This window comes from Podarcis melisellensis (genome assembly GCF_964234715.1).
Source record: "Podarcis melisellensis genome assembly, chromosome: 6".
NCBI lineage: Eukaryota > Metazoa > Chordata > Lepidosauria > Squamata > Lacertidae > Podarcis > Podarcis melisellensis.
Genome location: NC_138538.1, coordinates 4,373,652 through 4,390,353, shown reverse-complemented (window position 1 = coordinate 4,390,353; position 16,702 = coordinate 4,373,652). Strand labels below are relative to the sequence as shown.

The 16,702-nt window shown below is 48.9% G+C and overlaps 1 protein-coding gene across 5 annotated transcripts in view; it reads left to right on the top strand.

Moving 5' to 3' along the window:
- FAM110A (family with sequence similarity 110 member A) overlaps positions 1–16,242 on the top strand; it is a 33,159-nt gene extending 16,917 nt beyond the window's left edge. Inside the window, exons 1-3 of one of the 5 annotated variants that reach the window (XM_081917189.1) lie at positions 8,246–8,761; positions 11,849–11,880; positions 12,381–16,242. In XM_081917189.1, coding sequence (XP_081773315.1) covers positions 12,536–13,627 — 1,092 coding nt within the window. In that variant the 5' untranslated portion in view covers positions 8,246–8,761; positions 11,849–11,880; positions 12,381–12,535 and the 3' untranslated portion in view covers positions 13,628–16,242. Of the gene's footprint in view, positions 1–8,245; positions 8,762–9,418; positions 9,699–11,848; positions 11,881–12,380 lie in introns of those variants that run through there. The other 4 variants (XM_081917192.1, XM_081917190.1, XM_081917191.1 and 1 more) reach the window with 4 other exon arrangements.
- Positions 16,243–16,702: the final 460 nt, after the last annotated feature.

Genomic DNA, 16,702 nt, shown 5'->3' with positions numbered 1-16,702 from the left:
CTCCGGGGTTGGCAGGCACTCAAGGCTGGGTTCCTCACAACAACCCTTTGAGGCGGGTTAGGTGGAGAGGAAGGGAATGATGGGCCCAAGATAAGTGATCTTTATGGCAGTGGGGTGGGGGAAACAGCCTGAGGCTAACCTTATTAGACCCGAGTAAGGCCCCTCCATTGTAGAGCATCTCCAGCTGCTGCCAGTCAGTGAAGACAATACTGCCTGACTCAGTATAAAGCACGCTCTATGTTTTCCAGTCTAACAGCACCAGTGCCGGATTTACGTACAGTCATACCTTGGGGTGAATATGCTTCATGCAGCAACCTAGAAGTAACAGAACGAGTTACTTCTGGGTTTCGCCGCTTGCGCATGCGCAGACGCTCAAAAGGATGTCCCGCGTATGCGCAGAAGCAGCAAAAAGCAATGTGCGCAGATGTGCCGTCACTAGTTACGTTTGCTTTTGGATGCGAACGGGGCTCCGGAACGGATCCCATTTGCATCTCGAGGTACCACTGTATAAGTTAAACAAGCTACAGTCATACCTCATGTTATGTTTGCTTCAGGTTGCGCGTTTTCAGGTTGCGTCCTGCGGTTACCTCCAGGTTACACCACTCGCGCATGCGCAGACGCGCAAAATGATGTCACACGCATGCACAGAAGCGCCGAATCGTGACCTGTGCACTCGCAGACATGGGTTGCGTTCTGTTCATGTTGCGAATGGGCCTCTGGAACGGATCCCATTCGCAACCAGAGGTACCACTATATAGCTTAGGGCCACACTCTCTTGGGGGCCCCCAAAAAAATTAAGGGAAAAAAATGGATGTATGTTTCCAAAATATAAGCTAAAAAACAAAATAAAACCTACACACAGCAACAGTGTTGTGTGTTGTGTAGGCTCCTATTGGTTATGTGCAAATGGCTTTAGATACCTATTAGGTCCATAAATTACCATATAGCATATATTCAACACATAAAACAGCGACAATTTGTTGTTGGTAAAGGACAGCTGGACATATAAAGGGCCCCATTACCTTCAGTAGCTTAGGGCCTCATCAAACCTAAATCCGGCCCTGAACAGCACCATCCTAACAATGTCTACCCAGAAATAACTCCTCTTGCATTCGGTTGCAGTTGCTCCCAGCCAAACAGGATTGGGATTGCATCCCCAAATCTTCTTCATCTGAAATGCTCTGGTTCGCAGAAGCAGCTGCTACAAACTTCAGTTCATTTCCTTCCTCTTCTTCCTCTCTTCACCTTTTCGTTTTGCTTACAGCCTGTTCTCCACTGCTCTTTTCCACAGGGGATTTGACAAATTAGTAGCTATCCATGGCTATTAGTTATAATACAGTCCCATGTGCAGGAAGAATATCCGCCTGAGCAGGGCCATCCGGTTGCACTATTAGGCAGAGTGAGGCAACTGCCTTCGGCGGCAGATTTGTTTATTTCATTTCACGTTTGGAAATGTTGCAATAAAACCTCCGGGCAGTTTGCAAAAACACACCCATTAAATTTATCAATGAAAGGCAGTTGAAAACAAGTGCAATAAAAACACCCCAAATATAATTAAAAGCAGGTTAAAAAGAGACTCAAACGCATGCCATCTTTTGCATGTCCGGATAGGCCTGCCTAAACAAAAATGTTTTAAGCAGGTATTGAAAATAGGAAAGGGAGGGCACCTGCGTCATGTCAAAGGCAGGGAGTTCCAAAGTGGAGACGCTGCCCACTAAAAGACTGGTTTCTTGCTAATGCTCTGATTGGTGGAATTGGCAATACTATAGGTGCCACATAATGCCCATTCTACATTTGTAAGGACTTGACCATTCGGTGTGGCAGTGCCTACACTTTGTGTGTGCGTATGTGTGTAATTTTTATTCTGTTTTACAATTTAGAATATTCATTTGTTGTTGCTGTTTAGTCGTTTAGTCATGTCCGACTCTTCATGACCCCCTGGACCAGAGCACGCCAGGCACTCCTGTCTTCCACTGCCTCCTGCAGCTTCGTCAAACTCATGCTGGTAGCTTCGAGAACACTGTCCCACCATCTTGTCCTCTGTCGTCCCCTTCTCCTTGTGCCCTCCATCTTTCTCATCATCAGGGTCTTTTCCAGGGAGTCTTCTCTTCTCATGAGGTGGCCAAAGTCTTGGAGCCTCAGCTTCAGGATCTGTCTTTCCAGTGAGCACTCAGGGCTGATTTCCTTCAGAGTGGAGAGGTTTGATCTTCTTGCAGTCCATGGGACTCTCAAGAATCTCCTCCAGCACCCCAATTCAAAAGCATCCATTCTTCGGTGATCAGCCTTCTTTATAATTTAGACAACCTTAAAATATCAGTGACTTCCCTTCTTCTCTTTCCATGGTTCATTTTACGTAGCATAAATCCTTGCATATATTACTTCCAGCAAAACTTATTCACACTGTTGAATTTATCTTAATGCTGCCAATGTTTTCAAGTATACACAATTCTGCCCCATATATTCACTAAACATTTTCCAATCTTCTTTAAACGAATGTTCTCCTTGTTCTCTTAATCTATAAGTTAGTTCTGCAAGCTGCACATGTTCCATCAGTTTAAGTTGCCATTCTTCTTTGGTTGAGACCTCACTCATTTTCCATTTTTGGACTAACAAAACACGGGCTGCCGTAGTGGCATACATAAACAACCTTTTTGACACCTGAGAATTTCAGTCTGAATTCTCCCCAGCAAAAAGCTTTTTTTGGAAAGGTGCTTTAAAACATTTTTTTCAATTCATTATAAATTATTTCCCAGTACTCTTTTTACCCTTTTACAGGTCCATCACGTATGAAAGAACGTATCCTCAATCTCATTGCATCTCCAGCACTTATCTGATTCAGTCTTATTCATCTTAGTAAGCCTACTCCGAGTTAAATACCATCTGTAAATCATTTCCAAGTAGTTCTCCTTCAGGCGGCAGCGCCTACAAAATCCCTGCCTATTGAGAAGCAAGCTGTACACTTCACTGTACAGTTGTACCTTGGTTCTCGAACGGAATGCGTTCTAGGAGTCCGTTCGACTCCCGGAACAGGACATTCGGCTTCTGAAAATCATTCGAAAACTGGAACACTCACTTCCGGGTTTTGATCATTCGGGAGCCGATTTGTTTGGGAGCCAAGGCGTTTGAGATCCAAGGTACAACTGTACTCTTTTCAGTGCCTGCTAAAAACATTCTTGTTTAGACATGCCTACCCAGATGTTGAGAAAGGGGAGGTGGTTTTAATACATTTTAGTATTTTAACTTTTGCGTGTTTTAAAGCAGGGTTGCAGATTTTTCTTGATTTTTATTACTTTAGCTATTTGTAAGCAGCTTTGAAGGTTTAAAAACTTTGTGATTTTTTAACAACCCCGCAATGTCCTGCTTGCGGTTTTCCCACAGGCCTCTGGTCGGGGCCACTGTGAGAACAGGATGCTGACTCAGAACGGACCTTTGGCCTGATCCAGAGGAGCTGTTCTGATGTTCTCACATTCTTCATGTGGGGTTCCCAGCAGCATGTGACTGACGGCTGTGGGAAACCGGATGTTGCAGTGGCGAATCTTCAGTCTGAGAGTATTGCTACAAAAAGGCCAGGCACAAGTGCCATATTAAATGAGGGAATTGTTGTCTGGAAAAGTCTGGCTTAATTAATAATAATAATAATAATAATAATAATAATAATAATAATAGTAATTTATACCCCGCCCATCTGGCTGGGTTTCCCCAGCCACTCTGGGCGGATTCCAACCGAATATTAAAAACAATACAGCACCAGACATTTAAAACTTCCCTTCAGTTGCCTTTTAAAAGTAAAATAGTTGTTTATTGCCTTGACATCTGGTGGGAGGGCGTTCCACAGGGCGGGTGCCACCACCGAGAAGGCCCTCTGCCTGGTTCCCTGTAACCTCACTTCTTGCAGCGAGGGAACTGCCAGAAGGCCCTCGGCGCTGGACCTCAGTGTCCGGGCAGAACGATGGGGATGGAGACGCTCCTTCAGGTCTACTGGACCGAGGCCATACATTGCCTCCTTTTTATTTTCTTTACTTACACACTTTTAGGCTGGCTTGGGGGGCCCACAAACCCTCCCAAGGCATCTTGCTGAAATATATCAGTGGGCTCCAGCCTCAATGGTTATGTTCTGCCTCCACGCTCAGAATCAGTAATGCTTCTGACAACCAGTCTCTGGAAACCGCAGGAGGGCAGGGACAGCGGTCTTGTGTTCGAATTTTGCTTGTGGGTTTCCCATAATGGGCATCTGGCTGGCCACTGTCTGACCAACTAGATGTGCCACTGGCTCTTCATTTGTCTTTGCATCAAACAAAATAATAATAGTTCATACCCTCCAACATTTCTCCAATGAAAATAGTTACATCCTATTCCATTATCACCAACCACAACAACATCTTATTATTTATACCCCACCCATCTGAGTGGGTTGCCCCAGCCACTCTGGGTGGATTCCAACATATATAAAAAACATAATGAAACATTAGACATTTAATAACTTCTCTGTACAGGGCTGCCTTCAGATGGCTCTGGGATCAGATAACTCCATACCCTCCAATATTTCTCTGATGAAAATAGGGATGCCCCAAGGAAAAACAGGAGAAACCAGGACTGCTTCTGTAAAACTGGAACTGTCCCTGGAAAACAGGGAAAAATAATTATTATTATTTATACCCTACCCATCTGGCTGGGCTACCCCAGCCACTCTAGGCGGCTTCCAACAAAATATTAAAATACTGTAAACATTAAAAGCTTCCCTAAACAGGGCTGCCTTCAGATGTCTTCTAAATGTCTGGTGGTAGTTCTTCTCTTTGACATCTGGTGGGAGGGCGTTCCACAGGGCGGGCGCCACCACCGAGAAGGCCCTCTGCCTGGTTTCCTGTAACTTGGCTTCTTGCAGGGAGGGAACCACTAGAAGGCCCTCGGCGCTGGACCTCAGTATCCGGGCAGAACGATGGGGGTGGAGATGCTCCATCATATAGCTGAAAACGTCCCGCCTAAGGATCGATAACCCAAGGCCACACATTCCCTAATCTCTCATGTTCATGGATTCCTGCTGCAGGCTGTGCCCCATTCAAAGTCCTTAACTTTTCCTGTTTGTTGAATAGACAGGTGAGCCTCAAAAGGGGGCAGTAGGGTGTCTGTGTGTCTTGAATCCCTTCTCTTTTCTTTGGATTCTTATTGCAGGGATGACTTTCTGGTTCCCTTCCAACTCTACAGTTTTATGATCCTTCCTTCTATGGAAAGCTGAAAATTCACAGTGTGCCATCACCCCCACTCCACCGTGACGGGCGCTGTCAGAATTTCCCAAAGTGTTACTCACCGATAGAGTTGCACAGATCCTTTCCTGGACATCAGATAAGATGCGGCTCCTGGTGGAGTGGGGGAAGAAAGCTTGTTGTTGAAGGCCTGATATCTTCTCCAAAGAGGCTTGCTAAATCAGACTTAAATCAGGCTTAACAGCAGCGCAACATCCTGGCTCTCCCAGTGACTACCTAGTTTGCTTTGGGGCTCCCTCTCCCAAATGCCTTTGGGTGGAGATGTTAGCAAAATCAGCTAGATCATGGGTAGGCAAACTAAGGCCTGGGGGCCAGATCCGGCCCAATCGCCTTCTCAATCCTGCCCGCGGACGGTCCAGGAATCAGTGTGTTTTTACATGGGTAGAATGTGTCCTTTTATTCAAAATGCATCACTGGGTTATTTGTGGGGCATAGGAATTCGTTTATTTTTTTCCCCTTCAGAATATAGTACAGCCCCCCACAAGGTCTGAGGGACAGTGGACCGGCCCCCTGCTGAAAAAGTTTGCTGACCCCTGAGCTAGATGCACGGCAGGCAGTTTGACGGACTGTCTGCTATTCGCCCTGTTACGGAAGGGGGGGGGGCAAAGAACCATGGGGCAAGATAAATTCAAATTGGACCCAGTGTGAATTGGGCATGTGTATCCAGGCTGCAATTAGCTTTTGGTCCTTTTAAGTGCAAGTGAGCAACTTCCCATGACTGTTGACCAGAGCCTCTAAAATAAAACCCCATAGAAAGGCCAAGGTAAAGATATTTCCCTCAGGATGTGTCCAAACCTGTGCCAGCTGTGATGGGTGCCAGGCAACATGGCTAATATGAAAGCCCTAAGTGGATTCACCAGGGATTGCCACTACTGTGACACGTGAGACCACAGAAGAGCTACCTTGACACCTGAGAACACAAAATGGCGGGGGGCAAAGCGAACTGCATTTTTTTTCCAGTCAATAGTGGACCTTCCTGCTAAATGTAAAGCATAGACCACTACTGAACATAATACAACAGGTGTTCCTTTATGCGATATCCTATACCCAGCTATCTGCACTACTATATTTGCAAATGGCCTTAAGAGGCATGATTTGCAAGTCCTCTTCAGGTTTGCACAAACCCACACATCTAGTACGGTAGATACAAAGTTATTATTTAGTGCATACCTATATAACATAAACATACATTGCATTGATCCGTGTTGCTCCCTCCTTTGCTGCCCTGCTCAACCCACCTCCTTTTCCATTAGGGCCTATTCCCACTCACACGGCACCCCTACCCTACCTTCACCGAGATTTAGGGTGCGGAGAAAGGATTTGCAAGTTCTTACAGAACTTTAATGCAAATCTATCTCCGAATGGGGGACTGTTACGGAAGGGGGGGGGCATGTCTTCTTCACCTTCTTCTTCGCTACAATATATCAATTTATTTCCAATTGTCAATGTCAAAAGGGACTAAAATCTATAAAATTCATAGAAAATCAACGTGCCAGTTTGCTCTGATCAGCCTTTCCTCCAGGCAATGTCAGGTGCCAGACTATGCATATTTGAGACCATTGTTTTCTCATCCCCAGGAAGTGTTTATCTGTGCATATCTCCAGCTCTGCATATTCCCCCCTCCCTCCTCCTTATGTTAATCCGGTGTAGCTCTGCATATTCCCCCCTCCCTCCTCCATATGTTAATCTGTGTAACCCAACCTCCCTTTAATATATTCATGATGTAATCTGTGTAACCAAACCTCTCTTTAATGTATTCATGACGTGTTTTGCACTGTATTCTGGGACATGGAGGGAAGTTTCAAAAACTCATGTCACCCCTTTCTCACTGTTCAATCTCGTCTTGAACCTGTTGGCCAATAAACTTGGATCTTCTGCAGTTTGCTCCTGTCTCCGGCTGAGCTCATTTTCCTCCGCAGGGACCCACGGACTGAGTCCGATGAGCTGGGTGGCAGAGCAGCCTCGCACCCAGATTTTTGCTGTAACAGCCCTTACGGGAGCCAGTGCAATATGGCGCTTAGACTGGTGGTTCGCTAACTGTTTCAGGCCACTGGTACTTTGGTTTGTTCCGTAAACTCTTCCCACTGTCCCCTGTCCTACCTAAAAAGCGTTATTCCAAAGAGCTGATGGCATGACCTACTAAAGAAGACAATGACACAATAAAATTCGGAGCAGTTGCACATCAATTGTGCATTTATTCAAAATCCAGTTAAAACGATTTAGTTTAATCAATTTAACCAAACAGGAAGAGCTGTTTGACAGTGGAACAGACTCCCTCGGGAGGTGATGGGTTCTCCTTCCTTGAAGGTTTTTAAGCAGAGGTAATAATAATAATAATTCAGTCATACCTCAGGTTACAGACGCTTCAGATTGTGGACCACCGGAACGGGTTACTTCCGAGTTTCGGCGGTCGTGCATGCACAGAAGCGCCGAATCGCAACCTGTGCGTGTGCAGAAGTGCAGGCGTGGGTTGTGGATACTGTGGGTTGCAAACGTGCATCCCGCAGGATCACGTTCGCAACCAGAGCGTCCACTGTAATAATAATATTTGTACTCCACCCATCTGGCTGGGGAAACCCAGCCACTCTGGGCGGCTTCCAACAGAACACTAAAAGCACAATAAAACTTCAAACATTAAAAACTTCCCTAAACAGGGCTGCCTTCAGATGTCTTCTAAAAGTCTGGTAGTTGTTTTTCTCTTTGACATCTGGTGGGAGGGAGTTCCACAGGGCAGGTGCCACCACCGAGAAGGCCCTCTGCCTGGTTCCCTGTAACTTGGCTTCTTGCAGTGAGGGAACCGCCAGAAGGCCCTCAGCGCTGGACCTCAGTGTCCGGGCAGAACGATGGGGGTGGAGACGCTCCTTCAGGTATACTGGACCGAGGCAGTTTAGGGCTTGAAAGGTTGGGTGGCCATCTGTCATGGATGCTTTAGCTGAAATTCTTACATTGCAGAGGGTTGGTCTGGATGACCTTCGGGGTCCCTTCCAGCTCAAAATTCTATGCTTCTCTTATGAACCTGATCCGGTGATACTAGCTTCTCAAAGTCTGAAATCATTTACACCTCCAGCACCCCATTGGCCTCTTCGTACCCCTTATGTAACCCTGCCACTCACAAGGGGGTAGCGCCATCCACTTTGGAAATAGCCGGCTTTCAGACCAGGCCCGAGTTCAAATCCTCCTTGAGATATGAAGCTCACTGGGTGGTGTTTGGCCGTTCACTCTCTCCTTCGACTGGCCTACTTTACAGGGAGCATGTTGGGGAAAGGGCAGGGTAGAAACACAAGTGAATGGAAACATCACAATGGAATAGAACGTCCTGGTTCATAAGCAGTCTATCTGGATATCAATAGCTAGGGGGCAAATAACAGGGGGAAAGTGGTTCTCTCCCTGCACTCCTTGTGCTCTCCTTGGTAGCATCTTCTCGTGGCCACTGTGGGAAGCCAAACGTTGGATTCTTGGACTGATCTGAAAGTGTAGTTCTTATAGGTTTGATTGTTCCTGTAAGGGTTGTTGTTGTTGTTTAGCCATTTAGTCGTGTCCGACTCTTCGTGACCCCATGGACCAGAGCACACCAGGCACTCCTGTCTTCCACTGCCTCCTGCAGCTTTGTCAAACTCATGCTGGTAGCTTCGAGAACACTGTCCCACCATCTCGTCCTCTGTCGTCCCCTTCTCCTTCTGCCCTCCATTTTTCCCAGCATCAGGGTCTTTTCCAGGGAGTCTCCTCTTCTCATGAGGTGGCCAAAGTCTTGGAGCCTCAGCTTCAGGATCTGTCCTTCCAGTGAGCACTCAGGGCTGATTTCCTTCAGAATGGATCGGTTGGATCTTCTTGCAGTCCATGGGACTCTCAAGAGTCTCCTCCAGCACCAGAATTCAAAAGCATCAATTCTTCGGCGATCAGCCTTCTTTATGGTCCAGCTCTCACTTCCATACATCACTACTGGGAAAACCATAGCTTTTACTATACGGACCTTTGGTGGCAAGCTCCTGTTTTTCCCTGGGAGGGCACCCCAGCGACCATAGGACGTATTGCATCTCATTGTCACGCAATACAATAACTTGTCCTTGGGTACAAGGCGTTTTTTAAAAAATAATAATAATAATACTGTTGGGGAAAGTGGAAACGGTGTGACCATTCTCTTAAAAATAAAAAGCCAAATACTTTGGGGTTACATAGGGGGTATCTGCATTGTGTTCTACAACCTCTTTTGCAGCGATGGCCAGATATCTTTTGGCCTTATGGAAGCTCCCTCTTAATTGCCTTTTGTTTTTTTGTCAGCTCGTGCTGGGGGGGGGGCAGATCAGCAGACACCCCACTCCCTCATATGGGGAGAGCCCATTACTGCCTACCAGCCAATTCCTGAGCTTTTGATGAGCCTCTCTTCCCCCTTGCCAGACATTTGAGCAACCCCTGCTGCTAATCCTTCTGGCTAATGAGGTACACAGAGCAGTTGCAAACTGTTTAAAAAGCCTCCCTTCAGAGGATGAGGGGCGGGGAGAGGGAGGAGAAGGCAGAAGTCGTCGCTTTGGGTTAAAAAAGGCTCCAGGTCTGGGCGATGCTTTTGTGTGTGTGATTCACTATCACATATGAGAGAAACGGGGGGGGGGGGGAGGACAAGCCTTTGGGACTTCCTGCCACCCTGTGGGTAGAAAATCATCTTCTCTTTCTTCTTCCTGGTCCATGACTGCCTCCAGCCCTGCTCTCCCCTTTTCTCTCAAACACTGGCTTTTTTATGCAAAAATTGTTCTTATAGCATTAAACAGAGTGTGTCTTTTGGGAGGGCAGCTGTAGCTCCCAAGAATTGCCATTGATGTTGTGAATTGATTTCTATCGTGCCACCCCAGCCACAATTCAGGATGAATATATTCATGAATATGAATACAGAAAACGACACGGATCTGTACTGTACCTGTATAGCCACCTAACAAAATCAAAATCCCGATTTGAAGGGGGGTGGGTAGCCAAGAGAGGATTGTCTAGCACATGGGTAGGCAAACTAAGGCCCGGGGGCCGGATCCAGCCCAATCACCTTCTCAATCTGGCCCGCGGACAGTCCAGGAATCAGCATGTTTTTACATGAGTAGAATGTGTCATTTTATTTAAAATGCACCTCTGGGTTATTTGTGGGGCATAGGAATTCATTCATTTCCTCCCAAAAAATATAGTCTGGCCCCCCACAAGGTCTGAGGGGGTCAGCCCACAGCTGAAAAAGTTTGCTGACCCCTGGTCTAGCATCACCCAGAAAATAGGTGGTTTTCAATTCTTCCACGTTCCCCTCTTTGTTCTAAAGCAAGCTTTCCCAAACTGGTGCCCTCCAGCTGTTTTGAACATAGGAACGCAGGGAAGCTTCCCTATAATGAAAAGACCTTTCACCCATGTAGCTCAGTATTGTCCACACTGGCCGGCAGCAGCCCTCCAGGACCAGGGTCTCTCCTAGACCTCCCTGGAGATGCCTGGGATTTTGGACTGCGAGGAGCTGTCTGGCCACTGCAAGAACAGGATCCTGGGCTTTCGGTGGCCCTCTGGCCTCTTCCTGTAGTCGTGCTTGTCTTGTGTACTTAGTAGGGAGCATGCCATCGCTGCGTGAGGGACTGGGAGATGCTGCCCCACTCCCCACGTGGGGTGTTATTTATCCCGTTAATGGAGAATGAGGGCTCCCTTGGACAAAAAACAAGGATACCAGCCAGGAATACCAGAGCAAAACAGCAGCCAGTCGGCTTGGTCTTTATTGAAGACTGTCTCAAGAGGACTCCCACCTGCCACAAGGTGGAACAAGATGGAAGCCCCAAACAAAAGAGAAGCCGAACTTTTATTAGCTGTTAATCCCCATGTTACACCCCCCCAAACTACATCACTCATACATCCCAGTTACATTATGAAAGGGGAGGTCTGGTGGCCGTAATCTAAGCATCCTGGACCCTGCCCCATGGTTCCCCTTGCACTCCACCAAACACCCATCAAGTGTAACAAAAGAGATATTTACAGTTCCCTGTTTCCCAGCCAAGTTAATCACACCCTTTTGTCTTCATCTGGGTTTGTTATTTCTGGAATGGCTACCTGTCTGGCACTCGGGTATCAGGATGCCAGGAATTATCACTCAGGCAGAGGGGCTGCTGAGTAGCTGAGCTCACATGTCTATATGAATTTCTGAAGTTTTCCCAGTGAGCCAGTACATAGAGACATTGATCAGCGAATTGTTACATTTGGTATCATGCAGCAAAGGCCCTTTGAATAGATAGAAAGAAACTGTGATGAAGTGTTTTGTGGGGACAAATCACAAAAGTCACAAAAGCGATTGTGCTGATTTTGGTAGTGGGCTGCATGTGCATGATTTCTGCTGGAGGGGCAACCCCCCCCCAACCTATACATAAATTCCTGCAAAATCCCCCCTCCTTTCCCCTGTGGAAAAGCTGCGGCTGATCATCTGTTCCTTCATCTGGTCTTTGGGGAGAACCTTGCTCTGCGTGATGTACTGGGAGGTTGGCAGATAATACCTACGCGAATCTAGTAACATTTGAAAGGAAGCAGGGCTTTATCTTTTAATGATGACGCTGCCTTCCTCCGCTTGTTCTTCCCCTCTCTTAAAGCTGTCGGATCCTAGTATGTGGAAAGAGCACAGGTGATGTTGGGAAGGGGGGAGGCAGGAGGAAGTGGGAGGAGGAGGAGGGTAGGGAATAATAATAATAGCCAAGTGGGGGCTGGAGCTGGCAGGAGGTCCAGACGGGAACTGCTTTTCTTTCTCCAGGGCTATTTTCATTCAATGAGTTCGCCTCCCTCCTCCCTCCCTTTCCCCAGGCTCCTCCTGATAGGCTGAGGCCCCCATTTGAAGTGCCTCTCTCCTCCCCGATTGGCCAGCGGCGGCAGCCCAGTCTGAAAGCGGTGGGCGGTCCCTTGCCTTGAAATAGGCTGCTCAGTGCTCAGCTCCCTCTGCCCAGCACCAGCTCCTGCCTTTGTCTGCCGGGTGCTGTTTGTCTGAGGGGACGACAGCACAGAAATCCCGGCTCTGGAGCAGCGACAGCAGCACTCGAGCTGTGCCAGGAGGGGTGGAAAAGACCTGCAGGGTCAAGGAAGCCTGCCAGGTCTCAGCCACTGATTTTGCCCTCTTTTCCTTCTCCGCAGCTAAGTGTCAGGCCAGCAGCAGACTCCTGTTGATCGAGAGCGGGGAGGCAAGCCGGAGCAGCGTTTTTCCAGGGCGGGCTGCCCTCTGTGGCATGTGACAACCCCTTCCCCGCCACGGGACACGGCAGCGGTCTAGAAGCATTGCGGTGAGTGCCATGCCGGTGGAGACCCTCCAAGCCAGCCACGCCATGAAAGGCGTCCCGGCCGCTGCCCCCTTCACCTCGGCCATGCCGTTCCGAATCCTGAACAAGGGCCCAGAGTACTTCCGTCGGCCGGCGGCCGGCACTGCTGCCAAGAAGCCCAGCGCGGTGGAGAGGCTGGAAGCGGACAAGGCCAAGTATGTCAAGAGCCAGCAGGTGGCCAGCACGAGACAGGAGCCGGTGAGGGCTCTGTTCCTCAAGCAGCCCCTCTTCACCCCAGGGGTGCGCCGGGTGATGCTAACCCCTAGCCGGAAGACCCCGCAAGGAGGACGCCGGGCGGAGGCGCGTGGGGCCGCCAAGACCTCCCTGAACCTGGAGATCCTCAACAACCTGATCAACTTCTGTGATAGCCCGTTGTCGTTCCCCAAGCCGGAGAAGAGCCCCGCAGAGCACAAGTGGGGGGCAGGGGGCCAGGGCTGGAGCCCCGGGAGCCTCCCAGATACCCCAAGGAAGAAGGGCCACCCAGCGGAAGGCATGAGCAAGCTGTCCCAAAGCTCGGCCTCCTCCAAGCCGCCCAGCACGGTGGCCGTGCGCAGGGTGGACGTCCGGCCGTGCGGGGCCTTGAGGGCGAGGGTCGTCCCCAGCATCCAGCTGACGCCGGTCCCCTCCTCCCCCGCGCAGGCCAAGATCCTGTCCGCCGGGCCCCTGAGCTCCCCCAGCCCCCGCGGCGAGCTGCGGACAGACAGCGCCAGGCGCCAGACCGTGCTGCACCGCTCCAAATCGGACCTGAGTGACCGGTACTCCCGGGCGACGGCGGACCTTGAGCGCTTCTTCAACTACTGTGGCCTGGACCCGGAGGACATGGGGGACGTGGAGGTGGAGCGCTTCACCCGGGCCAGTTCGGACATTGTGTCCATCAAGTTCCACAGCGTCAGCACGGCCAGCTCGGAGGGGACCCGCTCTCGCCGCAGCGCCGTCACCTTGGAGGAGAGGCAGGCCGAGCGCATACCTTACGGCATCTCCATCATCGAGCGCAACGCCCGGGTCATCAAGTGGCTGTATGGACTACGGCAAGCCAGAGAGTCCCAAAAGGTATCCAATGTATAGCGGGACTTTTGGCAGGCTCCAACAGGAAGCGAGGAAAACAAACAAGCAAACTTTCCCCACCCCACCGTTTGTTTCAGTGTGTGTTTTTGATATTTACTGTTGGAGGGAAAACGTTGGCAACTGTTGCATGGGTTTTGTGCGTGTTCCTTTTGAGAAATGTCTGGTCTGCCTTGGGGCAGCGGGGTGGTTCTGATGAGGCGTCCCATAATTTAAATCCCTGCAGAAAATCCACCTGGGGAAGAGAAGTATCTGGGCTCTTTCTGAATCTCCAAAAAGTCCAAAAGGAAGAGAGTTCATTAGAACGTCTGTTCCAGGAGTGAGAAGCCCAGAGCAAGCAGGTTGCTAGATTCTTGCCAAGTCCTGTAAGGGTTGCATAAGGAACAAGCCCCCTGAATATGTGGTCATTGTTACAACAGGAGGAAGCAACCCATTGGAGGAGGGATTTGAGAACTTCCAGGTGTTGCTGGACTCCAACTCCCATCCACACTGACCATTGGCCACGTTTGGTGGTGCTGGTGCCCTGGAAATATGGGGGTCCATTACTGTGCTACCAAGTGCAGTCAATTCTTAAGCCAGACATTGCTGTTTTAGTTCCCAAGGTCTTGGTCGCACCCGTTTGTGTGCTAAGCCTTGGGAATCTGTGCAGCACAGAGCAGACAGGGATAAGCTTTTGCAGAAGCAACAATGGGATTGTTAACAATGGAAATCTTAACGGCTGAGAGGGCTGTAAAAAAAAACCCCACCGGGTCTATTGTGAGAGAGGCGGAAGAATGCAAGCTGTTTCTGCAGGCGCCCAGGAAATACCTGCTTGGGCCTGCAAGCCCAGGAAATAGCCAAGCACCCATTGACCTGTGGTGGCATTCTGCCCTGGAAGTCCCCCCCCCCAAAGACCCAAACTGGGCAATCCAATAGAGTCTGGTCCCAAGGTGTCCAAAACAAAGGAGAGTGAATGATGGGGTGCTGATAGCATCCTTGAGGATGTAGCAACTGCTTTTGCAAACCTTTGGTAAATTGGAGGTGTCTTCCAGGTTTGGGGGGGTCTGTGTTGTTAGGAAGGTGTGTGGACCTCTCCCCCCAGGCTTTAGGGAAAACCCCTTGTTTCTAACAGCTTGTGCTTCAGGGCACGTGGCGCCAAGTCTTCCATCAAACAACCGCCGCCCGTGATGCAACCTCCACGTCCATATCCTATTGTTTCTGATGCTTGCCAAGCAAGAGCTCTCTGCCGGGGTGGAGAATGTGGAATAAACTGGCTGTCATCAGCCACCAGGTTTCCCAAAAATCCTGAGCCTAATTTTCGCCATCCTAAACCTTTGCGGAGGTGACTTGGGTCATAGACACCTTCTTAAAACCCCTTTTAAAGAAAGATAATTGAGAAATTCATTTGGTGGTTAAACCAGACCGTGGACCCCTCTGAATTGTTTTCAGAAAACAAAGGGTCCTTTTCTGTCCAGGCTCTCCTTTCTCTCCCAGTCACCAACTGAGCAATAAAGGGACATTGGAGGGGGGCATGGACTGAATCTCCCCATGTTTTGGGGGGATCACTGTCCTGCCTGTTCCTTGAAGGATGCAGCTGGCTAATGCACAGCTCTTTTGACTGTGCTCCAGTACTGCGAACCGTTTGCAGGTGTGCTTCCACCTGTCTGGTGTTTGTGCACCTACCGTATTCTCCTCCGAAGGCTTGAGCTCAAAGCAGATAATAGCTCTCCTCTGCTTCCGCCCCCTTTCCATAACTGGATGTTGTTTTACGTGTTATTATCTCACCTCTTCTCCAATATGAATGGGGGGCTGCAAACTCCCCTTTGGAGAGGTGAGCCGAAGAACGCACTGGGAAAGTGTTGGGATCCACAGTTTCTGGTAGGGTGTTATTTGCCCCCCACCCAGTTGTCTCGAGTCTTGCTCAGCCATAGGATTTCCTGTTAGGAAGGGGAGTCAATTCTGGTGCTCATCACTTTGGCTAGAGTGGGTCTCCTGTCTAATAAAGAATAGCTGCCCTGTCCCGTACAGGTGGCAAACAGGGAGCAGAAAAGGCTGGAGGGAAATGGGTGAAGACATCTAGACTGAAAAATAAAACAAGCAATTATTTCTGTCCAGGACCTTAGACAGAAGATAGCCACCAGTAGTGGATTTATACCAGGCAAACCTGCCGCTCTCCTGATGTTCCCAGGACTACAACCCCTATCATTCTTCCCCAGTAGCCATGCTGGCTGGAGCTGATGGGATTTGTAGTCCAGCAATACCTTGATAGCCACAGGTCCCTCGTCTCTGGTGGATACAGATCTGTAACAGTCCAGCAGGAACAGAATTTGGCCAGGATGTTTAGCAATGCAGCCACCCGACTCTAGTCACCTTTCCCAACTTTGGCTATGTTTTTATTGTGTGTGTGTGTTTGTATATGAGTGCAACTCCTTCTCTTTGTATTTCGAAACTCTGAGCCTGTTTGCATTGAAGTTGCCCAAACTTGTTATTTATATAATGTTTCTTTGTATTTGTTCTTTCCAAGTTTGTATATTATTTTGTGCCCACGGTTGTGAAGTTTAGCTAGCAAGGGAAAGGCGGGGGAGAAAAACAAAAACCCCTGTCAACTTATTTGTATTAAAGTCTTGTTCTTTAAAGAATGGTCTGCTGCCTCTATCTCTTTCTCTCTTCCCGTCGGATAGACACACCCGGCTGAACGCATGTAACCTCAGCAGGAAAAGGGTATATTGGAACGGACTTGTCGGGGAAGGATGCTTTTGTGTTTAAAAATAAGCTCTTTGCAAGAGGGAGGGGGCGGTTCTGGAGCCAGCCTGCACAGCTGGGATTGAAGTCTGTACAGAAAATGGGAGAATGGATAGTATTTGGAGAGACGACAACTCTCTGATGCCACCTCTACTGAGGAAAAAAGCAAAAATCCTTTGGCCTCCTTCCCTACGTTATGGAGGGGTGCAAGCCTGACTGTTCACCTATGTACATCCATCACTGCGAGCCTCTAGGCCTCCTGCTGTTGATATACTATGCTTCTTAAGAATGCAAGAAGAGATTGCAGGATCAGGCCAATGGCCCATCTAGTCCAGCATCCTGTTCTCACAGTGGCCA